This window comes from Coffea arabica, chromosome 5e (assembly GCF_036785885.1).
Source record: "Coffea arabica cultivar ET-39 chromosome 5e, Coffea Arabica ET-39 HiFi, whole genome shotgun sequence".
Classification (NCBI taxonomy): Eukaryota; Viridiplantae; Streptophyta; class Magnoliopsida; order Gentianales; family Rubiaceae; genus Coffea; species Coffea arabica.
Window position 1 is genome coordinate 50,294,485 of NC_092318.1, and position 27,399 is coordinate 50,321,883.

General features: G+C 36.3%; 2 protein-coding genes and 1 non-coding gene across 5 annotated transcripts; 2 read left to right on the plus strand and 1 right to left on the minus strand.

Moving 5' to 3' along the window:
* Window positions 1–470: 470 nt before the first annotated feature.
* Window positions 471–2,834, minus strand: LOC113690095 (pentatricopeptide repeat-containing protein At1g53600, mitochondrial-like). The gene has a single exon (XM_027207912.2). The coding sequence runs from the start codon at window positions 2,700–2,702 to the stop codon at window positions 537–539; it is 2,166 nt and encodes a 721-aa protein (XP_027063713.1). The 5' UTR covers window positions 2,703–2,834; the 3' UTR covers window positions 471–536.
* An 8,601-nt stretch (window positions 2,835–11,435) lies between these two features.
* Window positions 11,436–27,320, plus strand: LOC113688005 (putative callose synthase 8). 3 transcript variants are annotated; one of them, XM_072049061.1, is made up of 41 exons: window positions 11,436–12,042; window positions 12,606–12,706; window positions 13,301–13,422; window positions 13,531–13,612; window positions 13,730–13,840; window positions 14,060–14,179; window positions 14,316–14,408; window positions 14,494–14,585; window positions 14,836–14,962; window positions 15,867–16,004; window positions 16,094–16,170; window positions 16,270–16,423; window positions 16,710–16,844; window positions 16,927–17,044; window positions 17,375–17,703; window positions 18,093–18,145; window positions 18,235–18,295; window positions 18,762–18,843; window positions 18,928–18,977; window positions 19,208–19,294; window positions 19,360–19,491; window positions 19,577–19,665; window positions 19,742–19,826; window positions 19,902–20,062; window positions 20,209–20,332; window positions 20,428–20,522; window positions 20,602–20,734; window positions 20,861–21,012; window positions 21,221–21,327; window positions 21,457–21,579; window positions 21,687–21,755; window positions 21,918–22,086; window positions 22,251–22,383; window positions 22,845–22,964; window positions 23,036–23,151; window positions 23,264–23,347; window positions 23,684–23,796; window positions 24,136–24,365; window positions 24,757–25,605; window positions 26,489–26,674; window positions 26,761–27,320. In XM_072049061.1, the coding sequence occupies exons 1-41, from the start codon at window positions 11,805–11,807 to the stop codon at window positions 26,992–26,994; spliced, it is 5,874 nt and encodes a 1,957-aa protein (XP_071905162.1). In that variant the 5' UTR covers window positions 11,436–11,804; the 3' UTR covers window positions 26,995–27,320. The 3 variants fall into 3 exon arrangements, with proteins under 3 accessions (XP_071905162.1, XP_071905161.1, XP_071905163.1); XM_072049060.1 differs by having other exon boundaries at window positions 11,691–12,042; window positions 18,723–18,843; XM_072049062.1 differs by lacking the exons at window positions 11,436–12,042; window positions 12,606–12,706; window positions 13,301–13,422; ... (1 more) ...; window positions 13,730–13,840; window positions 14,060–14,179 and having other exon boundaries at window positions 14,310–14,408; window positions 14,498–14,585; window positions 18,723–18,843.
* LOC113688667 (small nucleolar RNA J33) lies at window positions 21,684–21,762 on the plus strand. Its single transcript, XR_003448032.1, has one exon. It is a non-coding gene; the product is annotated as a small nucleolar RNA J33 (small nucleolar RNA).
* Window positions 27,321–27,399: the final 79 nt, after the last annotated feature.

The window sequence follows — 27,399 nt, forward strand, 5'->3', positions numbered from 1 at the left end:
GCGATATATAGCATCTCCATCTCTTCCTGTCTAGCGTAACTAACAGAGTTCCACGCCATGACATGCCCTTCGCCATGTGATCAACGTACAATTTTATGCTCGAAATACTAAGATACAGACATAAATATTTTTAGCTTAAATATTTTTTTCTTATCTTCTTCAAGGTGTTATCGTACAGAACCAAGAATTCTATAACAAGTAACCTCTTTCTGGTGCTTTTGCTCTAATTTTAGTAGAATAATCATAGAAGCTTTGCCTCTAACACAAGTGCTCTTTTCCCTTCATCGAAATACAAGAGTCCCATCATATTACTTTTTTGTTTCTTATTTCTTTCACACAATATTCATTTCTTTTTTCATTGAAGTAGACGTACTTCTTTGGTTTTCCTCAACCATTCAGAGCGTAAAATTTGAAGTTCAGTCGTCGTTTGAATGAAACTCAAAACCTGGTTGTCTAAATATAGAAGCATGGAAAACCAACCAAAGGACTTCCATAAAACGTACAAGATTGTCAATTTTGTTAATTGTAATACTTTGCTAAGGTGGTAACCAATCATGATCAAGCCAGTGTAATTCTTTCATCTCATCCAGGATCAAACATAATATACATTTGATTCCTTTAAAACTGGCATGGGACTGATCCCCCGAAAGGAATGTATTAACCTTGTTCTTAACAGTAATCCAGCTACACCCAGGACTTTTTTTTATTCCTTGCAATTTCTTGGCCGTTCTAACTCTTTCTTCATCTTTTTTCTTCCCTGCAAAAGAATACATGTCTGATAAGACCACATACGGCGCTGCATTGTTTGGTTCCAGCTTAGAAATATTTTCGGCCGCAAGCATCGCGAGATCAACGCGGAAGCGAGTCCTGCTTGCAGCAAGAAGAGCACCCCATACCCCAGAGTCGGGCACAAATGGCATTGAATTGATGAAGGTTACAGCATCATCAAGCAAACCTGACCTTCCAAGGAGATCAACCATGCAGGCATAATGATCAGGTCCAGGTTCAATCTTATATAGAGATTTCATCAACCTAAAGTAGTTCCTTCCTTCTTCTACGAGTCCTACATGCGTACAGGCTGAAAGAACACCGAGAAAGGTAATTTCAGTAGGTTCGTAGCCCCTGCTCTGTGACTTCTCAAACAACTTAAGTGCTTCCTTTCCAAAACCATTTTGGGCAAATCCAGAAATCATAGAATTGAAAGAAACAATGTTAGGTGCCATAATGGAATTGAAGATCCGGTAGGCATCATCTACATTTCCACATTTTGAATAAAATGAGACAAGGGTATTTTGAATGGATAAATCAGACTCCATGTTCCTCTTAATAACCTGAGCATGTATTTGTGTACCCTGATTTAATGTTGCCAAACCAGCTGAAGCACTAAGAGCACTACTTAAGGTCAGAGGATTTGGTCTCACTGCAGTCTGAAGCATCTGAAAGAACGAACAGATAGCTTCCTCATATTGTCCATTAATAACAAACCCTGAAATAAGAGCAGTCCAGGCAATAGCGTCTTTCTCTGGCATCATTGTGAACAACCCAATGCATTTTTCAGTCAATCCTTCCTCAGAATAGCCAGTAATCATGGTTGTCCAGGAAACTACGTCTTTCTCAGGTGCCTTCTCAAATAGTCCATATGCCTCCTCAAGGTCTTTATTTTGAATATAACCAGAAATGAGAGAATTCCAAGAGACTATATCTTTTTCTAACATCATGTCAAACACACTTCGAGCCACATCCATACAACGAAATCTAGAATACATGGTAATTAATGAGTTTCCCAGAAAAACATCAAACTCAAATCCTAACTGTGAAACTAGACCGTGAACTTGACACCCTTCGGTATATCTGTCAAATCTCCCACAAGCTTCAAAAATTGTGGTGACTAATATAGGTTCGATTCTCACAGCATCTTCCCTTCGCATTTCAGAAAACAATCCAAGTCCGTCTCTGAAACGTCCCAGTTTCATATAGCCATTAATCATGGAACTCCAGGTAACCTCGTTCCTCTCCCATATTGCATCAAAAAACTCTCTAGCCTCATCAACTCTGTCATTCTTACAATACCCATCCACCATTGAGCTCCAGGATACAACATCCTTCTTCATCATACTATCAAAAATCTGAGTTGCCTCATCCAATCTCCCCATTTTCAAGTACCCATTTATCAACACATTCGAACAAGACGGGTCTCGCAGTTCTAATGGTGTCTCATTATACAATTTTTCAGCCTCATCAAACCTCCCTGAATTCACAAACCCCGTGATCATAGCAGCACAAGATACCTCATTCCGCTCGGGCATTTTCACAAACAATCGAAACCCTTCAAAGATACCACCTTTGCTTCTCGTATAAGCTGTGATCATCGCATTCCACGATGCGATAGTTCGTTCAGGCATTTCATCGAATAGTTCGCGAGCTCTCTTGAGCTGACCATTTTGAGCATAAGCTGTGAGCATTGCAGTGTACGAAACAACATTTCTTGTGGGCATTCGGTTGAAAACTGATTCGGCCTCTTTGATATTGCCGTCTCGGCCATGTTTCGTTATCTGGGAGTTGCAGTAAACGAGGAACTTATTGGTTTCAGTTTTGGTTTTTGACAAGTTGGTTTGAGTAGCAAAAACCAAAGTGCTAAAGATTTGTAGTGAAGGTTTCTTGAGGGCTTTGTACAACTGGGGGGAGGTGCGGTTTGCTAGCATGACTCAAAGAATTGAGGAAACTCCATAGCCTTGGGGACCGTTGGAGTTCAAAACTCGAAGCTTTTTTCGCGGCAGCCCTGAAAGCCGAAGAATGTCAAAGTAAACATTTGAGCCTCTTTTGCTGAAATTTTCTCAAAGTTGTCTGATAAAATTATGGGAGCTAATTGCTGAAATAGTCCCTCATATTTTTGAAAAACCGTTTGTATTCCCTCATCTTTTAATTTGGTTTCCCACATGTTTAAGCATAATATTTCAGTCAAATTCCCTTCATGTTTTTCTTTACCAATTCCCCTATTTTATTATCTTTCTTGCACAAAGATGTCAGGCTTACACCAAGTGGATATAAATCTAAAGGCAAAAACTTGAGGAGTTTTCTTTATTTAGTTTTATTTGATTTGTGATATGTAGAGCTAAATCCAATTTTTTTTTTTTTTTGGGGAATAAAAAACCTTTATTTTCTATTAGTAACATTCATGATTCTTAACTATGTTTGTTCATCTAATTAAACAGGAGACGGTGCATGTGCTTCACAAACTTTTTTGTCCCTACCTAAAACTTGTCCTCGTCACTTGATCATAATTCTGATAAATGGCAAGATTTCACACCAAATATCAAGCTTTAGAAAAAAAAATTTGTGATAACATTTTTTTCTCTTTTTTGCCAATATTGTAAGTCGTAGAATGTGACACCAATCTAGCGGTAAGTTTCATAGCAAAAAGAAAAAAAAAAAAAGTACTCTTTAAGTTTTTAGTGTTGAACTAATGCATGTTGTAGTAAATTGTGCGAGTCAATTATGAATTTCACTAAACAAGTATTAAGTTCTATATGATATTTCCAATCGAGATCGCCACAAATAACTTGATCTTTCCTTCTTGGAATAGCAGGCTTACAATAACCCGATATAAATCAGCAACTTTTAGTTTTAGGTGGGTGGTGCCACGAGGATTTATGCAATGACGGATCAGCTCACATGGATCTAATTAGGTGCATTCACCATCCAATGTGTTGCGATTGCGAAGCTACCTAATTAATATATAGCCAGGACTAGGAGGATGTGATTGTGATCAGACTCCACCCAACACATTTTGGTGGCAACATGTGCACCAATTCTTGTGTTGGGCGGTCAACAATGGAGATGACAAGACCTCTGATCAAGTTCTCCATGCATTATCTCACGAGGGACCAACTTTCGTTTTTCTTAAACCAAATTTTAAGCATCTTTTTTGGCACTTGGCAAAAAAAATTTCACGCTCGAAGTTGCATTCCAGACAGTGAATTGCCCGAATCAAGATTCTCGTGTAGCACTCAGTTGTAGCAAGCCCCACCTGAACTTATCACTTACGTGTAATAAATTAATTTCATGACATCAAAATCAATCTCTAACCTTACAATTGAAAGATGAGAAAGAAAGAGGTTAAGACTTAAATCAAGAACCTTAATTATAATCACCTAGTTAGTTAATGTTCTTACTAACTAAGCTGCGCACCTATTATTACTTTCTTAATTTTGTTTCACTCATAATAATTTCTAATTAATTCTGAATATTATTTTTGTTTGTGCTTTGATGATTGTGTAGTACTCGATCGATCCTCCAAGGCTACAACATGCTAATTGTAAAACATCACAGTTCACAAGTGCCTACAGATATTAGGAAACCCCAATAAGCTATCAGAATCAATAACATATATAGGGTTCAATTCTTATTTATTTGCCGGCACTAATAATTTAGGAGTTGAAGATATATGGGGATAAGTTCTTCTCCCACGTAACTTTCCTGGTATCTGATCCACCATAATCTCCTAGATATTGTCTGCTTTGCTGTACTCTCTGATAAACACATTATTCTGTAATGACCATAGACAAATACAGCGGCATCTTTGGCACCTGAAAAGCCTTTTGTTGGTAGACAAAGACATTTACCTACATTTCTAAGCCATCCGTGGTGGTAGTCCATCCCTTTGATTATGTGTCCAAGGTCACATGATTGGTTGGTTCATTGCATTTTCTGATTAGTATGCTTTCGTGACAATGGGGGACCATCTTAAATTGTTTAGTCGGTCCACCAATTATCGTGAAAGATATACTATAAAGTTGGTTTAGTTCATTTTACTCCGGCCACATTTCCTTTTTATCCTGATAAATCATAATCAAGAGACTTTCATTCAGCGTTGTGTTTGCATACATAATTGTCAAATTTCAACCACTTAGCCTACCTTTTGATTGGGGCTTTGTAGAATTCATTATTGCTTCTGGAAATTTTCTTACTTTATTGGCGAGTTGATGATCAGAGGTGACCACGTGGGGATGTGCCACACGACCTGCCTCCCACGTTCTTAATCTAATTTTTCTGGGCTGTGGAATATGACACTAGTTTTCCAGGTTTTTTTTTTTTTTTTTTTACCTTTAGTTATTTGGCTAGCTGGGGCTTGAGGGTTCACCTATATAAAGCCATGCTTTTGTTGAGAAGTCATTGCAATTTTCCAAGCGATATCTTCCTCTGATTTTGCACCTTTTTCTTTGACAAGTTGATATATATATTGTTTCAGTTCTAGGAAGAGGGTCATATATATTTTTCTTGATCAAATCTCACAATGGCATGCAACAACGGCCATGATGAGTTCGACAACTTCGAGCTCCCGCAAGATGATGAAGCCCTTCTCATGTCGTTGCTAGACGATACACAAGTTGATGATTGCGACTGTGAAAAGTTATATAGCGTGATGAGATCTCTGGAAGCTGAAATTGATCAGCAAACGATCGATGATGATCAAAAGTCATCATCTGAAGATAATAATAATTGGACAAGTGTTTTATCTGATCATGATCATGATCACGCACATTTTGAAGGCCATGATAAGCTGAGACCTGATCATGGTTTAGATTTCGATTGGATGGATATGGTGCCTTCCTCACCAAGTGATGTTATGGCCAGCAGCTGGTACATGGATCCCTGTGGAGATGAGATGGATGCTGTAACCCAATTTGGAAGTGGGAAAGATCTTTATTATTTCCAGCATCTCAATGGAATTTCCTTTGAGGACCATGAATGTTACTCTTCTGGTAATTTGTGGCAAGAAACAAATGCCTCTTTGGTGCATTTGTACTGATTTGCAATGTACTTGCTGAGTTAACTAATATGTAATTAATGTCATCGTACCAAAAAAAAAAAGTAAAGAATTTCCTATCATCAGCATCGACCAATGGTACTATACATATTTCTCCCTAGTTTTATCAAAGTATTTCACATATGCTGCAATTGAAGGCAGAGCAAATTAGGTTTTTTCCAAAGCTGCCTCCAGAAATTAATTACAAATGAACTAGCTAGTTTGACAAGCAGATTATTGTTTGACTAAACTAGAGAATAAGAAAAGAAGACACGAGCAACTAACTAAATAATGCCATATCTATTTTCTGATAAGCCGCCATTTTTGAACACCTAATTTGGATTTTTTGCCACAACATTAATACTTAGCATTCTAACATGCATAAGTGAGGCTCATATTTCTGTGGAAATTTTAGTTACGTACTGATTCAAAAATGATTTAGTTGAGGAATTTCCAAGGCTAATTGTTTCGTTTTACTTGTCGTTCAATTGGTTATACCTATTCAACTAGTTAAAAAGGGGAAGTTTAAGTAAACCTAAACAAGTGTACAAAGCAAATTTTTTTTTTTTAAAAAAAAAAGCCTAAACAAGTGAACTAAATACACTAATTCATAAAAAAGATTAGTAGCAATGACTGTTAGAAAACATGCACCGATTTATAGGTTGCAATGATTCATCTTGATGTAAGATATTTTTTGAGTCAATATAACTTTTATATTCATTGATTTTTAGATCTTTGTTTCGATTGATTATCTGTATACATCTATGTCAAGTTAGATATATATATATATATTTCAATGAAATTATTTTTTTTTATCCAAAATGGAAAACCTGCATGCCTTTGGTTTGGGCCCCCCACCAAAAGAAAAGAAAAAAAAAAAAGCAAATATGTCTAAGAAGGATAACAACTTAAACTTTTGAATTAAAATTAAATAGTAAAATAACTACAAAATGGGCTTTTGGTCAATTTAAAAACTAATTCAGCATTTCTGATTTTCTCTAGCTAGCAAAACGAACTTCAAACTTTGGAAAAAAACAGTTTTTCTTTCATCTTTGAAACAATAAAGGGGAGGATGTTAGCACTCGCATACCTAGGTAAAAAAAAAAACTCTAGCTTACTGGATTTAACTACTCAAGCATCTAGGCTGAATTCCAACTCTCCACCTTGATCCACACTCGATCTCCAATAATTAACATCGAGAATGGTTGGTATTGGTCGCAAGGTAGGATGAGTACCATTGAATATTGAAAAAGACACCAATTGTCACAACAAGAAACGTCCAGCCTTGCTTCATGGGTACAGCCTGTTGCCTGCATGAATATTCTCGGTACATTGGAAAGAAAACTGCAATAATATGAAACTTTGTTTGCCTTTCAACAAATTCAAATTCATGATTCACTTCCCTTGTTGTTTAAATATTAAGACACTTGTAGCAGAAACCAGAAAGCAAGATAATGAGATCTCATGAAGCCCAACCAAAACGTGATATACGCAGGATTATCTTAGAGGTCCTTTTTCTGGTAATGTGTTTTCTGTCCCGTGTGGGCACTATCACCATGTTTGCCCACCAAAATGCATGGTATGGGTCAAGTGTCTGCAAAAATGAGTGGCGATCCTCCATCGTTCAATGTGGACCAAAGTCTTGCACTTTCCAAGAACCTACTCCATTATGAGATCTTTTTTTTTTTTTTTTTTTGTTTTTCTTTGGCACAGCACTCAATCCTGTTAATCGGCTTTTACACACTTGATGTTAAATTATGGTATTAACAACACATACTAGTGGGCTAATAACTTAGTTTGAACTTTATTGAACCGTACTTCCTTTAGAAAATCTTAAATTTTAGATCCAATATAATTAACGTAAAAGTGGTATAGTTGCATAACACCTTCCCCAAGTGGTCGAATTGGTGAAACTTCAATGCTGGTTTAAACATATGATTCCACCTTTGCAGATTCTGTCTATCTTATTGCATGCCTTGTTACCAATCTTGCTTACTTGGAAACCCATTAATAATCAACTGCTTCTTCAGTAATCTGTAGTGCTCACACATCACTTACTTATGTTACAAGAGGTCGGTTTTGTTTTAGCTATCAAATCATATGATTTCTTTCGGATACTTGTGCTATCACCTCAAATTAGTGCTGAACTTAATGTCCAAAGTCTTCTTCTTCTTCTTTTTTTTTAAATAAACACGGACTAGGATTTTTTTTTTCATCTTTCGATAAAGAAATGCAGAAATATTTCTTGTCGGTGTCAAAAAGGACCAGGTTCATATTTTAATTTTCTTTGTCTATTAGGCCACCTGCAACTGCAACAATGTTCCAATAATACTCAACTAGGCTAGCTAGAAAGATTAAATTAAGGCACATTGTTTCTGGTGCAGGATGCTACTTAATGTCATAATAATGCATCCCTATTGGCCCCTCAAGGATTTTAGTAGCACATGCGCATGATATATGCCTTTAAGGGATCCATCCACCTATTTATAGGGCCTAAATGTTCTCAAAAACTTTGACAACTGAAGTTAATTTTAAACTGTTTACTTCTTTTTTCCAGTGTTCATTTCCAATTCTTTCATATCAGATCATTTCTAGTTCCATATGGCATCAATTGTACCAGAAAACATGTCCTGCACCAACAATGAAGAGCGCCTAATCCCTGAAATCCCACAAAGGGATGACACAATTCTTATGTCCTTTCTTGAGGATTCAGTGCAACTTGAATGTTGTGATGATGACAGATTAAACAGTGTGATCCAATCTCTAGAGGCAGCTATCAACCCCGGTTTGATGAATGATCATGGCTCAAACGTTGACGATGGTTACCAGCTGCAGGATTGCCTTTTTGATCAACTAATGTCAATTGATGAGGAATATACGTATGGTGATCAGGATAATTCAGCATCACAAGATCTTGATTTCAGTTGGATGGATCTGGAGATATCATCATCATCTTCTTCATCTTCTTCACCTGGTGATCACGGTCTCTCTTGCTGGTATGAACAAGTTGGAGAAGAAGATGTAGAGCATAACGCGGCTCAATACGGAGGAGTCATAGATTATTCAGAGATTCTTTTGGAGGAACCTACCTGTAGTTCTATCTGGCAAGAAACTTATCGTTTATAAAACTTTGTTTTATGCAATTATTGCGTTTTCTTTGATTATGAAAATGTAAATCCTGACAAACAACATGTTATGATCAGAAAGCTATTTGTTTTGGAATTAAGCAAGATAATGATCCATTTGAATATACTTCATTTGTGGTCCAGTTCACTCTATCCATCCATGAACACACTAATAATTGACTTGCTAGATAAAATTTAAAAACGATTTTAGTAATCTTGTCGTATAACAAATCAACTAATTAGATACTATATACCAAACAATAGAAAAGAAAGCCTTGCATTACAAAAAACAAAAACGCATTAGTGAAATGCTCAATACAATGAAAGTTTGAATCCCTTTTACAAATATTGGAATTTTTCCTGTCAAATATTATATGCTCATCTTCTGCTACAGCCATGCACGAACTCTACTAATTAATGATCTTCATGTGATTGAGAAGCCATGAGCATTTCTCTCTTCTTTTGCAAGCTATAATTGTAGGATTAAAAGTTTTGGAATTTTACTTAAATTCTTTCAGCTTTTTGTGAAAGTCAAAGAGCATTTCTCTCTGGACATCTCTCATCAAGAAGGAGTGAAGGACCCCTTCCTTCTCCTTAGCTGCCCTCGTAACCTTAAGTGTTGATCGCGTGGGGGGAAGGAAAAAAAAAACTTTTGGAAGAAAATCCTTTGGGTTTTCTTGCTAATGGACGACGGAAGGTTGTTTTCCAAGAAATGGCAAGCCCATTCGATTAGCTCGCAGGAACAGGTCGCTTCAATTCTCCAGTGGTAGAGTAAAGAAATGTGAAAATAATTTCTAACAAATTGATCACAGTACAAACACTTTGGTTCATATAAGATGGGGTTTTTACATATATAATCCTATTTTTATTCCAAATTACAAAGATAGTCCAACTTTTTAAATGCTCCTAAAAATAGAGATTTTGCTACTTATAGTAGCGACTTCCACCAAAATCATGTGGAAAATGTTCATAGAATCTTGAGTTATAGCAAATGAATTAATCGGGTTTAGTAAGCAGTAACATTTTCAGATGTAACTTTTGGAAGAAGGCAAAATTACTACGGCAAACTCCAGCAGCCCATTGGAATTGAAGCCAATGTACAATCCATTAAGCCCTGCATAGCATTTGGGCCTCACGTTGGGTTTCTCATATTACATATCTCTGGTCTCAGAAATGCCCAACCCATGAAGTCCTTTCCTGTTGTAAAACTTGCCAGATTGCACAGTGATAAAACTAGCTACACAATATCATATCTTTCTTTCAATAGGAAAATATAATCTTAACTCCACGTCTAAGGATGGAACACTTTTTCATAAAAGATTATGTATTTTAATCTCGCTATTAATGTCAATGCGATATGAGAATTATGTTGGTGAGCGATCTATAAAAATATAAATATACGACATTGGAGGTGCATAAAAACGGTGATCTGCCATTTAATACAACATTTGAGGTGCACTGCTAAAAGGACGACCTGTAAGAATACACGAACTTCACTAAAAGGGCGGTATGTAAATTTATGACATTTGAGGTGCACAGGGACGTTGCTAAAAGTGCATGCAGTTTTGGGGTTTTTTTTTTTCTTTTTTGGGAAGGGGGAAGACTACTTTGGGGTTTTAACCACTGGCAAATTTTACTTTATGAAATTTTTTGTTCATCTTTAAAATAATAGCAAAAAAAAAAAAACAACTCTTAATTGTTCAAACGCTAGAGTAACATTCATTCTCTTTTACAGATCTTCCAGCCTAGGAAGGACGAGGCATCAAGGTCAAAATAAAGCAACCAGCACTATTGTTTCTCCTGCTCATACGGGATGCATCTTTGGCATACTTAATTCGGAAGAAAACTGCTGGAAAGGGCAAATTTGTTTACTCTTCTCAGCGTCGTCTTACTCCTCCAGTTTTATCTTCAGATAGTAACACTTCATCATCTAACATGATAAATTGACCAACTTTTCAATCAAAGAAACTTTGATGACCACATGAATACGAGTTCAACAGCAATAAATTTTTCTTTGTTACAGAAAAGCAAAAGGTGATTTGGTAAGCCCTCCACTTCTGAAATTGATCCATTAGGTTGCTTTTCTATCTTTTCTTGACCCTTTTGATCTTTTACAATGTAGCTTGCATGCCACATTTACGTTAGCACCCTATGTTGAAGTTAGAGAACAAAACAGAAGAAAGTGGGCTCTTCTCTTTACAGCCAGCACAAAAGCTAGCTTTATGTTCTTTATTTGTAGCAGATCAATGCAATCAACTATTGTGAGTACTAATAATAGGGGGATTTTAACAAAACATACAGGTGCAATCAAGTCTGCAATCACTTCTCTGGAGGAAGACCAATGAAGTTGCATCGAACGAATTTCTTTAATGCTGTCTAGCTTTTGACTTTCATGATCATCTCTTTTCCTTTCTGAAAGGATAGAAACTGAGTACTGTGTATTTGCAAATTCTTGAACTCTCTATGAGGTTGTCATAACCCCATTTCATAATTCGTCAAATGTCATTCCTTAGCGAGGTGAACAATGGCTCTGTCTCGTCTCCTTTTACTACCAAACCTTTTCCCCTCACGTTAGGCCTCCACTTTCTTTTTCCAACTTTTAAAAAACCCGCCTATCGCACACAGCTTCAAAAAGAGAAACTCAACACCAACTTCCCCTTTCATTCCAGACTCCATAAGACACATTCCCAAAATTTCATCAAAAGCTAAAGTGAAAAAGATCAGTCCACCCCACCAAGCTGAAAAAAAGCATCCCAAAAAGCAAAATCAGATTGTCAATAACAATTTAATAGCAGCATGTATATACACCAAAGATCCCATTTTTATACTTCCATGCATCTCAGTTCTTGCTCTGCTTGGCTTTCCCAAGAACAATGGCAGAGATTGTTCCTGCAGATCCGAGCACTAGTAATTCTGCAAGTACTAGCAGCAGAAGAGTATATACGACAACTAATACAAGACCCTTTACAAGATTAATCACTTCTGGGCGTGACCATGTGGTTGAGCCCTTTGACAGTGAGAAATTGCCGGTCACTCTGGTTTCAGAGATCCAAAAATTTCTTCGTGTTGCTAATCAGATAGAACTTGAAGAGCCTCGCGTGGCTTATCTTTGTAAGCACCTAAATGGTTTAGAAACAAAGATTGAAACTTGTGCTAGTCATTAAAAATTTCGGTGTTTTAGGTGTTGGATTCTTGATATTGTGTTAGTTAATTATAATGTGTTGCAACATGGAATTTCTTGTAATTGAATTGAAAATCCTCTATGGGTTGGTTGGTTTGTATTGTGATAATTGTAGGCTAAATTAGTTTAGACAGTAAGAAAACCGAGTTTCTTGTCTTGATTTTGTTCACCCTTTTGGCTATTAATCTAAAGTTCCTACACTGATTCACTGGCATATCTGTTCTTATTTGTTAATGATAAGCGAACGAAAAAAGTGCTATTTTATTCAGTCGAAAAAATGTTGCAGAAGACATCAGAGAAGTGTATCTGAAAATAAAGAAAATGCACTTCAAGGAGTGATTTTGTTGCTCTTTTCCTTGCTTTTATAAGCACATTCAAGAAAAGAAGGTTTGGTTGTAATGGGATCGCATAAATTATTATAGCACTCAAGAGAGTTTGGTCTGTATCTTTTATGCTAACGATAAAGCACTTATGGATTGATTCTTTTGTGAAGGCCGTTTTCACGCATTTGAAGTGGCACATAACTTGGACAGAAATTCCAGTGGTCGAGGAGTACGGCAATTCAAGACTTCTCTGCTTCAGCGTCTTGAGCAGGTAAAAAATTGAATGAAAGCCCCCATCAATGGAAATGTTCTTCAAATACCAAGCAATCTTCTCTTTCTTTTTTCAGCGGACAAAGTTTGTTCATCCTAAGAAATTTAATGATTATTGTTTTGTAAGACTACAATTTCAACCAGACTGCTCTACAAGTAAGAGATGGGCTCAACATTTTTAATCCCAAACTCTGCAGTTATTAATCATTATGTCTCTGGCCTAAAAAAATAAAATCACTATGTCTCTGATATGATTCTTTTACATCCATGACAAATACATCAAAGCTGTTATTCTGGTGCCTTTTCTCTTTGATTGGGCTGCAGAAAATGATTCAGCATAGTGTAAGTAACCCTCAATAGTCTTGTTACAAAAGATATCTGTGAAGGAACTTTCCAGATCTTACTATGGGTCTGTATCTTCTGGTTATTGGCAAATTTGTAAATTCTTACAAGTAAAATACTATCAAGCTGAAAATGGCTGCCACCTAAACTGGCACCATCTGTCATTCATTAACTAATTTTCCTCTACTTTCTCGGAACTTTCTTATCCTTTAGTAATAAAATTCTGTGCCCTGACTATTTATGTAACCGACAGGATGAAGAAATTACAATCAGGAAGAGGAAGGAAAAGAGTGACATACGTGAACTTAGACGTGTTTACCGTGAGTACAAGGACTTCATCATCAAGCACAGTGGAGACAGTAATTTGCAAAACAGGTGATCATTCTCTTTTCAAATCATGTTACTCTATTTGCTTTATTGAAATGCTAACAATGTGCTTAGTTGTGTTGTTGAGTAAGCGCATTATTTATCTCTCTCTTACAGCGAAAAAATGATAAAAGCCCGAGCTATTGCTTCAGCTTTATTCGAAGTGTTAAATACAGTTACTACTGCAGCCGGTCCACAGGTTACCTTAGTTTCTGTTTTATTTTTTTTTGTTTGCTTAAATATTTTCACTTGTTTTCCTCCCAGGTTATGCTACTTCCATAGAATATGTAGGTTTTAAGTTTGCTGTACATTGCAGGTCCTTGCCGAGAGCGAGGGCATTAATGCAAAATCTGAACTGTATGTCCCTTATAATATTCTCCCTCTGGATCAAGGAGGTGCCAGTCAAGCAATCATGCAGCTGCCCGAGGTCTTAATATGTGCATTAATTAAGTTCCATTCATGGATACTTGTTCCAGTAAATTTATTTTTTCTGCATGTTATCAAGCTCCTGATTGCTGCATGCTTTGAATGCGCACAACTTACTGTGCCCTTTATGCCAAGTAATCTTATCATCTTGCATGCGTTATATGTAAATTGTATCATAACAGCTTGATTTTTGACCAAAAATTTTACATTAAATAATCAGATCAAGGCTGCAGTTGCTGCTTTTCGTAAGGTTCGCGGTTTGCCATTTGTTGAAGATTTTAGTAGAAGGGTAGTTTGCCTGGATTTGTTCGATTGGCTCCAGTTTTGCTTTGGATTTCAGGTGATCTCCTTTCTTCTTTCAATTTGCAATACAAGACAAATTATATTCTTCATTGATATCATCCTCTCTACATTGAGCTCCACAGTTTCTGATGGAAGAGAATGTTTTAATACGAACATTGTTCGTCTTCTTTCAGGAAGGAAATGTTGCAAACCAAAGGGAGCATTTGATCCTGCTCCTTGCTAACACTCACATACGGAAAAGTCATAAGGAGACATCAGTCTCCAAGGTGCTATAACACTTATAGCATGAACTCTCTCTACTATAACTGATTGTTTACTTAGTTTGGGTTTTTACTCATTTCATGATACTAGTTAGGTGATGGAGCTTTGGACGAACTGATGAAGAAGTTTTTCAAAAATTATACAGATTGGTGCAAATTTCTGGGGAGAAAAAGCAATATACAGTAAGATTCGTACTCTCATAGTGCTTACTTACATTCTTGTCCCAGGATAGGATTTTCTGTCACCTATGCCCTTGAAGTTTCTCTAGTGTATTTAGTGGTGTAAATGGCTTCAGTGAACTTCCCTAGGGCAATAGTTTGTATCTCTTCTTCAGCTTGCAATGTAATTGTTTGACATTCTCATTCAAATTATCGTAGATAATTATCAGTAAAGTCCAGGGATTTTTTTTCTGATATTCTGCTTTAAATGCAGGTTGCCATATCTGAAGGAGGAAGCCCAACAATATAAACTTCTTTATATTGGACTTTATCTTCTAATATGGGGAGAGGCTGCAAACATAAGATTTATGCCAGAATGCCTCTGCTATATATTTCACCATGTATGTTGTGCCATTTCTTTTGGCTGCTTTACCTGTTCGTTCATTGTCTTTCAATATTTCGTCCTCATACAAAATGTGCAAAGCATCTTAGCCATCGTTTTAGCAAGATTGTTCAGTATTTCATCCTCATGTTTCTTGCTTGATTCAGTCTACATTATTCTGACCATAAGACAAATCATGATTTAGTAAGATTTTTCTTACATCATAAACCACAAAACCTAAGTAAAGGTAATACTATCATGTCCATAATTGGAGAGAAAAGAAAACTCTTTTCTATAAGTCAGCACTACTTATGGTTTCTCTTTGTGATTAACAATATGGCAACTCTTGTTTTACTTTCTGTGGAAGAACCATTTTATGGTAAAATGGCAACTTTGATATTGAGCTTTCCTATCCAAGCTTCAGACTGGATTTTTCTTTAAGTTGTTTTTCTTTGTTGTGTCTCCAATCTTAGCCTCACTTGACTTCTCGGCTCACTTCCTCTGTTTGTTTTCTTCTCTGGCTTCTTACTGATAAGCAATATTCTTTACTTGGACTCCCTTTGTTTCTAGGAAACTTTATCTTTTACCTTAGTTTGTTTTTCTCAGATATGCATAAACATACATGTAAATGTTCAGTTCTGAAACTGCATATATGATTGAGTTATGGTTTGGAAGTAACAATCTTGATCTTATAATTTGTGCAATGAGTAGTTATACACCCGTTGGATTGCACAATTATCCATTTAGATTCCTGAAACCTATGTTAAAGGTGTTCTCAATTATATTCAACTGATTTTTGCTGATTAGAGCTCTGCATGGATTTCAATTTTTTTTTCCCTGACAGATATTTTTGAACTTTTTTTGGTTGACCAGTAAAACTTTCTCTAATTTGAAAGAATTTTTTTTTTCACGTGTTCTTTCAGATGGCATATGAACTACATAGCTTGCTAGTTGGTGCTGTAAGCATGGAAACTGGAGAACGGATTATGCCAGTGTATGGAGGAGGATCTGAGTCTTTTCTTAATAATGTAGTCTTTCATCTATATAAAGTCATACATGAGGTACTAAATGTTAGAGCACTTAAGGAGACATTTGCTGAATCTCTAAGTACTTCAATATTGTAACACTAATTTCATTCAAATCAATGAAGGAAGCTATGAAAAACAGAAATGGAACAACTGACCATTCTTCATGGAGGAACTATGATGACTTGAATGAGTTTTTCTGGTCAGACTCTAATTCCTTGCTTAATTGAAATCTTTTACATCTGTTGAACCATTGGTTGTTGAAATTACCCCTGAGTTGCTTGTTCCTTAAAATGCACAGGTCTGAGGATTGTTTTCAAATAGGTTGGCCTATGCGTCTGGAACATGATTTTTTCTGTATAGACCCTTCCAGTGATAGCAAAACAAAAAAGCCTCGGCAATCAGTCAGGACTGATGAAGACAAGAAGAGTCCTAATGAAGATGAAGAAATGGAGGTAAACTTTGCCTTTCACTTTAAATGTCTAACATCAAACCATAATTATCAATTATGGAAAATGGTGCATGTATAAAAGTTTAGTATTGCATGACAAAATTTCTATGAAAATAGGCATTAGTTCCCGTGCAGACCACCTCCACTGATATTGCTCAGACTTCTGCCTAGACACCAGCTTCATATAGGCCATTAACATTTGATATCAAGTCATCCATGTTTTTTGTTATCAAGATCCAAGTCATCAATTGCTTCCTAGGATCATTAAACATGCTTATGGTGGTTTTCAGGACATCCCCGATGAAGGACACAAAGTGCGGGAAGGAAAATGGCTAGGAAAGACAAATTTTGTGGAGATTCGCTCATTTTGGCAAATCTTCAGAAGTTTTGATAGAATGTGGAGTTTCTTAATTTTATGCCTTCAGGTGTGCGTTGAGGAGAGAGATGAGTAGTAATTATCTGTGTTTTGCCTATCAGGATCATTGAGTCATTTTTCCTTTGGTATAGGCAATGATAATCATGGCATCGCATGATTTAGAATCTCCACTTGAAGTGTTTGACGCAACAGTTCTTGAGGACGTAATGAGCATCTTCATCACATCAGCAGCTCTCAAACTTATACGAGGTTCATTACTTTTGGAAGATATGGTGAAATTTTGTTAGTTAATGTCGCAAGACTCAAAATGCATTTACAACGGACAGAAACTCAGAAAGCTATAGAAAAATCAGGGCAGGAAAAAATTCTTACCACTAAAGTACCACAGCTTCTTGCTTGACACATGAACAACATGATATTTCGCGATTGTTGTGTGTCCTTTTTTTCTTTTCTGTTTCATCAGCATGTATCTTATGTTCATTGTTTCAATTGAACCTGATGAAGATATTCAGAGTGAATTCTCAAAATTCCAGGATACAAATTTTGAGTTGTCATAAACTGAAATAATTTGTCTTGCAGCTATTCTTGACATTGTCTTCACATGGAAAGCAAGGAACACAATCGATTCCTATAAAATCAGAAGAAATGTGCTGAAGGTGTTGGTCCCAATGATATGGACTATCACACTACCTATATATTATATCAATCATAGAGGGAAATATACTTGTTATTCTACACAGAGCCAGAGCTGGCTTGGAGAGTGGTGCTATTCCTCCTATATGGTCGCAGTTGCATTCTATTTGATGACTAATGCATTTGATATGGTCCTATTCCTTGTGCCTGTGGTTGGGAAGTATATTGAGACCTCAAACTCTCGAATATGCACAATGTTGTCATGGTGGAGACAGGTATGACTTCATATATCAGTTGTAATATGTGGAAATGATGGAAAAGAAAAAATCAGTTTCTCATGTACCATGCCATTCACTAGAATAACAACCTTAGTGGGACAGAGGGGAGCATAAGATTTTGTATTGTAACAGGAGACAGCCAGGAAATCAATACTTGACTGGGCGCAGGATGGGCATAAATCATCTGATATTTCTTGAGTTGTAGGGTTATTAAGATTGACATTGTTATTGGTTCCCACGAAGTTAAGCTTTTATCCATTCAGTTTCATTGAAATAAATTCCTATATCCCATGTTTGCTTGATCATCCTGTACAACTTGTCTTCATCCTTTGGAATGTTAGATTGTTAGGCTGGTTTTTTGTCCTCTGAATTTTTGCATCACTCAGCCTAGGTTGTACGTTGGACGTGGAATGCAAGAGACCCAACTTTCCCAGTTCAAGTATCTATTTTCCCTTAGAACTTTTCCATTATCTATTGACGTTCCCTATGATGGATTTCTGAGGTGTGCATCCCTTGTGTTGCATTTAGGTATACTATGTTTTGGGTGCTTCTAATGCTAAGCAAGGTCATATTCAGTTACCAATTTGAGGTCAGTCTTTTACTTTCTGCATTTTCTCAATACTTGTTTCATTATAATTCAAGAGTTCTTTCTTCAGCCATCTCGTTTTTCAAGTGGAACAATCAGGATGTAGTAACACTAAGTTTAATTATTGCAATATGTTAATGATTGCAAGGGATTATGTTGTCTTAATGTCTTTCCATATCTTTTGGAAATTTTTGGCCGCTTAGTGTTACCACCTACTTTCATTTTTTTGCACTCATAAAATTGGTATGATTCTTTTTAAAGTCTTCCAGCTAGAATTCTTGTAAGCATTTGAATGTTTTTCCTCCATTTTCGCAATTGAAATTTTCTTGTGCTGAAACAATTAAAAATTTCTGTAAGTGAATGATTACAAATTGTTAATTGGTGAAAGAGTCAGTTTAACCAAAAGAGTCAAACTATATATCCTTGCCAGTGCAATGGTGGGAGTATTAATTTCTTCCCGACTGTCCAGATTAAACCTCTTATATCACCCACTAGACAGATCATGAGGATTGGCATAAAGAACTATGATTGGCATGAGCTCTTTCCCAAAGGTAATTGTCTATTGATATATCCCTTCAATATTAGGTGGTTATATAAGGAACTGGAAAAATCTGACATTGTGTTTATTGATTCAGTCAAGAGTAATGCTGGTGCAATTGCTGCTATTTGGGCTCCTATTATACTTGTAAGATTAAATTCTATTGTACATGATCCCTTACACTTAAAGCATTGAGTATCCTCTGTATGACAACATGTCTAGCATAGGAAAAATGTTTTAATGCTTCCCTATTTAGTATTTATGAATCTCTTAGTCCCTGATGTGGGTTAATAAATGATTTTCCGCAATAAGTATTGTTTGCTAATGTAGAATTTTGTTTGTCATTATATGAATAATTAGTTATCTAATGTTTTCAGGTCTATTTCATGGATGCACAAATATGGTACTCTGTCTATTGTTCCATATTTGGTGGAGTTTATGGAATTCTTCACCATCTTGGTGAGGTAGGATATGTCTCTTGCTCGCTGAGAGTTAGTATGAAGATGTTCTCACTCATCATGTTCTGCAGATTAGGACACTGGGAATGCTGAGAATTAGATTTCACTCTTTGCCAGATGCATTCAGTGCATATCTTATACCACACAAGGAGAAAGATAACAAGGAAGGAATCAGTAAGTGGTTCCTCTGCCTGAGAGAAAAGGTATGGACTAATCTATTTCATGATATAGTTATTATTAATTCTAAGACTTCCTTGCTTCCATTCTAGATAATTTATGAACTTTCAGGCTTTCGAAAAGAACAGTATTGTGAAATTCGTTGTCGTATGGAACCAAATTATTAGTAGCTTTCGTGAAGAGGACCTCATAAGTAACAGGTGTGTAAGCATATCAGATTCTTCTTTGACCATGAAGGTATAGTAGAAAACTAATGCTGGTATATTCAAAACTCAGGGAAATGCATTTGATGAAAATGCCTTTGTCATCAGAACTGTTCTCAGGCCAGATTCGTTGGCCTGTTTTCCTTCTGGCAAATAAGGTATTGTTTCCTGCATTTCTTGATGATCCCGAGTGCTGTTTTCAAAAATCTCTCAGTTGTGGTCTTTCTATGCAGTTCTCAACTGCATTGAGTATTGCAAGAGATTTTTCAGGAAAGGATGCTGATCTTTTGAGAAAGATTAAAAGAGATGACTACATGTACTTGGTAGTAACTGAATGTTACGACTCGCTGAAGTACGTTCTTGAAATCCTTGTAGTTGGGGATTTTGAACAAAGGTAGAGTAAGTAGAATGAATTGATGCCATAAACAAATCTAATGATCCATCGCAGTATCTATTTTTCATTATATGCCCTATAGTTTCCCTGCATGTTTTAATAACAAAATTTGAATACTCATTTATCTTGTACGGTTGGTCATTCAGGATTATATCTGGAATATTGGATGAAATCGAGGGAAGTATAGGGTGCTCAACACTTCTTGAGGACTTGAACATGAGTGAATTACCAGCTCTACATACTAAATGTGTTGAATTACTCGAACTACTGGTAAAATGTTGCACACAAATCTCGAATGGTTTCTCTTCATTTTTCAGCATGACACCTATCCAACTCCTTCTAGTTGATACCTTTTCTTCATTAAGGTTGAGGGAAATGAAGAACAGTACTGTAATGTTGTGAAAGCACTGCAAGATATATTTGAAATTGTTACCAGTGATCTGATGCTGAAGGGATGTAGGTAAGCTGGAAGAAGGATTTCTTTGGTTACCTAACATGCATTGAAATCAATTATGTTGATATCAGCCTAAATGTTCCAGAACATTGGATTCTCTTTATGCTCATCGTGATGGAGATGATTCTGAACTTTTCACGCACATAGAACCACAATTATTTGCTTCGGCTCGTTCTATCCATTTTCCACTGCCAGATAGTGGCCTTATAGTGGACAAGGTGCATATCTTAACTTTCGATGATACATGTTTCATGAACAGCAAATACATGGTTCCTTTACATTATTAAACTTATAAATATTGCAGAGCTGATTTTTTTTTTTTTTTTTTTTGTTTTTGGGGTCAGATCAAGCGTTTTCTTTTGCTGCTTACCACAAGAGATAAAGCCATGGACATACCATCAAACTTGGAAGCTCAAAGACGGATTTCATTTTTTGCAACTTCTTTGTTTATGGATATGCCGAGAGCACCAAAAGTGCGCAACATGTTATCTTTCAGGTCAAACATAAGGGTGGTTTTCTGGAAGTATTATTGCCAGGCACTCTTCTGATTTAATAGTAGAGTTTCTAATTACTAAACCACTTGACAACAAAAGAGACAGCATTATAGTCATTGAATTCCATGACATACTATTATTGCTAATTATTATCTGAAGATATTGTGATACCTATAGTTTGTCCTGACCTGGAGGCTTTTGTTTAAACAGTGTTCTGACTCCTCACTACATGGAGGATGTGAAATATTCATCAGAAGAGCTTCATTCTAACAAAGAAGGCGTTTCAATCCTCTTTTATATGCAGAAGATATTCCCAGGTTACTGCATGCAGGACCTCTTAAGGCTGTGATTTATATATTCTTCTTTTCCTTTTCAGCAGTATTGGAAAGTTAATATTTTAAAGCATGTCCAGATTACTCAACTCTCCTTTTATCATTGTCTCTCAGATGAGTGGGAAAACTTTTTGGAACGTGTTGGAACTGAAAACCTTAATGCATCAAATGATGAAATAAATGAGGAGGATCTTAGAAATTGGGCTTCTTTTCGAGGGCAAACTCTATGCCGAACAGGTTTGTGGTGCCATTTTATTCTTAGGAAACTGGTGTCTGTTTTCTGAATAATAAAAATTAAAAACTATTACAGTTTACTTCTAAGTTTTCTCATATACACGTTGCAGTTCGGGGGATGATGTACTATCAGAAAGCCCTAAAGTTGCAGGCATTTCTTGACATGGCTGCAGATGATGGTATCTGTCATTACTGGCCTGCTTCCTACTACTATTCTTTAATGATTGCATGAAACGTTACTTATTACAGAAAAAAGCAGAGCTTGATACCTTTTTTTTTCAACCTGTTGCCTGCTTAATAAGCATTTAAACTAGTTGCAAATTTTGAATTCTCTTAAACAGATATTCTTCAAGGTTATGATGCCATAGGGAAGGGGAACGATACATTATCAGCTCAACTTGATGCACTTGCGGACATGAAATTTACGCATGTTATTTCTTGTCAAATGTTTGGTTCACATAAATCTTCTGGAAACCCTCAGGCTCAAGACATACTTGACTTGATGATAAGGTAAATTTTTTAATGAAACGCATAGATATTGCAGATGAACGAACTAAGTGTGCAAGAGAGTTGACTATTTAAGGAACTTTTCAATTGACTATTGTGGTAGTTCTTGTTTAAACTGAGAATTCTTTAGTGCATTTTTGTTTTACCTACATAACTGTTTCTTGTAGGTATCCTTCACTCCGTGTTGCTTATGTTGAAGAGAAAGAGAAGATTGTATCAGAGAAAGAGAAGATTGTATCAGATAGGCCTCCTACAGTATATTCATCTGTATTAGTCAAAGCTGTCAATGGTTTTGACCAGGTACCACCTTTGATTTGTGCAGCATTTGAAAAAAAACTGTGAACAAGATAGAAGTGCTTAATTTGATAGAAGTGCATTCATACAACAAAGACCATGAAGTGATTCAGGCCATATTCTTGCATGGTAAAAGCACAGCATACAAATTATATGTGGAAGAGGAACTGCAACATATGTTTAAACGAAAAGTGAATGAAAGAATTGCAGGATTCATCAAAATATGTTTCCCCTCTATAGAACATTAAAATAATTAATAATGCCTATTCATAATTGACTTGAACTTCCATAGAAGTGTGTTTCTTGGTAGCAGAAAGCATTCACTGTTCAAAATTAACTAAAAACATGCATTCCTACAGTCTTAATACCATCAAAAGATAGGTTTGAGTCTCTGCATTTGAACAATGTCTTCTTTGTTTTCCTATATCAGTATTGTGCTTCACTTTTAGATCCCTTCGCTTTTGTAGGAGATATATCGCATAAAACTCCCAGGTCCACCAAATATTGGGGAAGGAAAACCCGAGAATCAGAACCACTCAATAATCTTCACCCGTGGTGAAGCTCTCCAAGCAATAGATATGAACCAAGTAAGTTCAGCCTTGACTAGATGAAGATAAGATGGTTGAGGATATTGTCATCCTGAGCTTGTTTCTTGTAGGATAATTATATGGAAGAAGCTTTCAAGATGAGAAATATCTTACAAGAATTCCTCCGCGAGCGAGGACAGAGGCCTCCCACAATTCTTGGGATGAGAGAACACATATTTACAGGAAGGTCAGCTTTTAGGACTCATGAATACTAATTCTGGATATGGCTAAGTCCAATTATAACCTCTACCACCTTTTTGAAACCTGCTGAATGATCTTATCTACCTCTCCACTTGCAGTGTATCTTCTTTAGCATGGTTCATGTCATATCAAGAGACCAGCTTTGTTACCATCGGCCAAAGACTTCTAGCTAATCCACTCAGGTTATTAATGCCTTGTTCTATTACTTATGTATGATAACTTATATTGGTGTCTTCTGACTAGAGAATAAAAGAGATATTGGCTGATGTTTGTTTTTTACAACTGAGATGTAAAATTTTTCTTGTTTTGTCATATTGGTGCCAAGCTATCATAGTAATGCACAAGAACCTGAAATTCTATGAATAATTATTTAGTACTTTGAAGTACGATTGACATTTAGTTATCACAGACAAGCTGCATGCAGGGTTTTTTTTTATCAATTTCTTTATTCTATTAATCTGATATTAAGAAAAGTGCTTATGCTTGTGTGACGTTTTCCTCTTAAACTTGTAATACAGGGTTAGATTCCATTATGGACATCCTGATTTGTTTGAGAGAATTTTTCACCTAACAAGAGGTGGAGTTAGCAAAGCATCAAAGACAGTAAACTTGAGCGAGGATGTGTTTGCAGGTAGTAAAAGTGATTCCTTGTTTCAGTAGATGCATTACTTTTTTTATTAAATCTCTTACTTTACTATCCGTTGGATAATATTCTCCATTTTTTATTGAAAACAAAACTTAAGACTATAAGCTAATGTGTTTCCTCTAATTAACTTGTATGGAATTAAATATTCTCACATGCTTCAAACTTTCTCCTTAGACTTCAGTCTTTGCATATGGTGGTTCCTACAGATAAAGATACTGCACTTTCTTGTTAGAAGTATCATGCCAAGTCAAACTTTTGAAGACATAAAATTGTGGATGGTAGGATTTTTAGTTTGTTCTGGTGAACTAATTTTATGTGCTGTAGGTTTTAATACTACACTGCGACGGGGAAATATCACTTATCACGAGTATATGCAAGTTGGCAAAGGGCGTGATGTTGGTCTCAACCAAATTTCAAAGTTTGAAGCCAAAGTAGCAAATGGCAACAGTGAACAAACTCTAAGCCGTGATATATACCGCCTTGGGCGTCGATTTGACTTCTTCCGAATGCTCTCTTGTTATTTCACCACCATTGGCTTTTACTTTAACAGCCTGGTAATCAAATATCCTTCTTTTTGAAGTGAATTACAAATTTTATGATTTTATCTAGCACTTTTCTGTTTAATCTCGAGAGTTTTCCAGCAGACATTCTTAGAACAAAACAAAAAAATCTTGAAACATTAGTGTGCTTTAACCTCTTAAATATCACCAATTCTGCTCCAAAAAAATGCGATAGAATCAAGTAAATATGATTTGTTGCACTTCATGCTGCATCTCTGTCAGTTTCTCTACCGAGAGCAATAGTTCTTCGTTAGAAAGATTGCTTACTGTTGAAATAGTAATTTTCACATGCAAAATTAAGTCTATATTCCTTTTGCCTTCTACAGTCTGCGTTTTGCTTATGCAGACTCTGGAATAAATATTCATGCTTGTTGACATTATGCAGATATCAGTAATTGGAATATACGTATTCCTATATGGGCAGCTATACCTGGTCCTTAGTGGTTTACAAAGAGCACTGCTTCTTGAGGCTAGAATACAAAACATAAAATCATTAGAAACTGCTCTGGCCTCCCAGTCATTTATCCAGCTTGGGCTCTTGACAGGCTTACCTATGGTGATAGAGATTGGACTTGAAAGAGGATTCCTTAATGCTCTTAAAGATTTTGTTCTCATGCAACTGCAGCTAGCAGCCGTTTTCTTTACTTTTTCTTTTGGAACAAAATCTCACTATTATGGTCGAACTATTCTTCATGGAGGAGCCAAGTATAGACCAACTGGCCGTAAGGTGGTGGTTTTCCATGCCAGCTTCACTGAGAACTATAGGCTGTACTCTCGCAGCCACTTTGTAAAAGGATTTGAGTTGCTGCTTCTGTTGATTGTGTATGATTTGTTTAGGCGGTCCTTCCAAAGCAACATGGCTTATGTGTTAATTACGTATGCAATATGGTTCATGTCAATGACTTGGTTGTTCGCGCCATTTCTGTTTAATCCTTCGGGTTTCAACTGGGGTAAGATAGTTGATGACTGGAAGGGTTGGAACAAGTGGATTGTGCAGCAAGGTGGAATTGGAATCCACCAAGACAAGAGTTGGCAGTCCTGGTGGTATGATGAGCAAGACCATCTTCGTCATTCAGGGCTGGGTTCTCGGTTGATAGAAATCCTGCTTTCACTTAGATTTTTCATTTATCAGTATGGATTGGTCTATCACCTTGACATATCCAGGCAAAACAAAAATTTCATCGTTTATGTCCTCTCATGGGTTGTCATTGTCATGATTTTTCTGCTGATCAAGGTAACTCAAAACCCATCCTATAGGCATGAGATTAAAATTCCCTTCTGCTGTTTCCTCATGTAGATCAGTGTTGTTGCCTTTAATATGTTTCAACAAGTTTACTTTGACCATAAACCCTTTGTGCCACATGTGTAGTTTAGATGCTTTTTCATTTGATAATTCAGTAGCGACAATTACATCGCACTAAATTGATGCATATCAGATGCAATAATGGTGTGTTTCCATCCCCTTCATTTTTACTCACCTGACTGGAACCTTATCAGTCACAATCAATAATATTTTACTTTTAAGGTTCTTTACATGATATAGACGTGGAAAAACTCTATAGAGACATCATTTAAGGCTTTCAGGTGCCTGACTAATGGCTTCAGGATTGGTGTTCTCTTGTTCTTAAGCTACCTTATTGTCACCTACAATTTCTTGTAGTAATTCCACCATGTTGTTGGGCTTTAAGATGGACTTAAGTTGAAAATCAAATTCAGAGCTTCAGAGACTGAATGAATCTTGGTTTTTTTTTAAATTTTCTTTTTAGATATATCTGGCAGGATGTGAGAACATGTTAGTTTGAGCTCCACCAGAAGTCAAATTGGACACTAATAAGGATGGTATCTTATAAACGATATTCTAGCAGCGCTTAATGGAGTGTGTTTCTTGTTGTGTAGTGATTCCAAATCCCACCTCCCAATCTTCTAATTTTTGACAATGTGTGCATCCTTTTTGTTATGTTTTCATCTTTAGGGAAGAGATGCCGATATGATTGAAAGAACTATAGCTATAGTTTTACATGTCTTCTTAAGCTTCACAGACAATGTGTTTATAACTCGCGTTCATGTAAGTTTGTAATGGATCCTCAACTGTGCTACCTATGAAACATGCTATACAGGTGGTGAACTTGGGGAGGAAATATTTCAGTGCGAACTATCACCTAGTATTCCGGCTATTTAAAGCACTAATTTTCCTTGGAGTTCTGGCTACCATTATTACTCTGTCAATCATTTGTGATCTATCTTTCAAGGATTTGGTTGTTTGCTGTCTGGCCTTTCTGCCAACTGGTTGGGGGTTGATATTGGTAAGTTCAGAATGAACCTCGTTTGATTATGAAAGCAGTCATGTATGACCTGTACACTTCTTTTACTAAAGTGACAATATATCCAGGTTGCACAAGCTGTTAGACCCAAGATTGAAGGCACTGCATTGTGGCATTTCACCAGGGTTTTTGTTCAAGCATATGATTATGGCATGGGTATAGTTCTTTTTGCACCAATTGCTTGTCTGGCATGGCTTCCCATCATTTCAGCTTTCCAGACTCGTTTCCTTTTCAACGAGGCTTTCAGTAGGAGACTGCACATTCAACCAATTCTTGCAGCAAAGAAGAAGAAGCATAGATGATCTTAACTGTAATCGAGTTTAATGTACATAAGATCTGTACATGCAGAAGTAATACGAAAATCATTTTCGTGTATAGTTAGGATAACCAATTATCCTATGCTAAGCTCATTATTTATTCAGGGAATAAGGAGACAGGCTTAGATGTTTAAGCTCCTATTGGCTTTCAATTGCATTCATCCGCCTATAACAATGAATTGTCCTAGTGACAATCATACACCTTTTACAGGCTTAAAGTTGGACTTAATTGTTGCATCAAGTATTCTTGAAACTTAAATGATGTTTTCTTGCTGTGATGCTAGTGTATTTTACTAGCATAATTTTGTTAATTTTTACATGTCGCCTAAGTTAATTTTTTTTTTATTTGGGCTGAATAATTCATTATGAAAATTGTGGGAAAATAAAAAA

Excerpts from the sequence above, each read along its gene's own strand:
- LOC113690095 (XM_027207912.2), bottom strand. The coding sequence starts at position 2,702 with ATGCTAGCAAACCGCACCTCCCCCCAGTTGTACAAAGCCCTCAAGAAA.
- LOC113688005 (XM_072049060.1), top strand. The coding sequence starts at position 11,805 with ATGGCAGAGATTGTTCCTGCAGATCCGAGCACTAGTAATTCTGCAAGT. Across the intron at positions 13,423-13,530 it reads GACAGTAATTTGCAAAACAG|CGAAAAAATGATAAAAGCCC; the intron begins GTGATCATTCTC and ends TCTCTCTTACAG. Across the intron at positions 24,366-24,756 it reads GCTTTTACTTTAACAGCCTG|ATATCAGTAATTGGAATATA; the intron begins GTAATCAAATAT and ends GACATTATGCAG.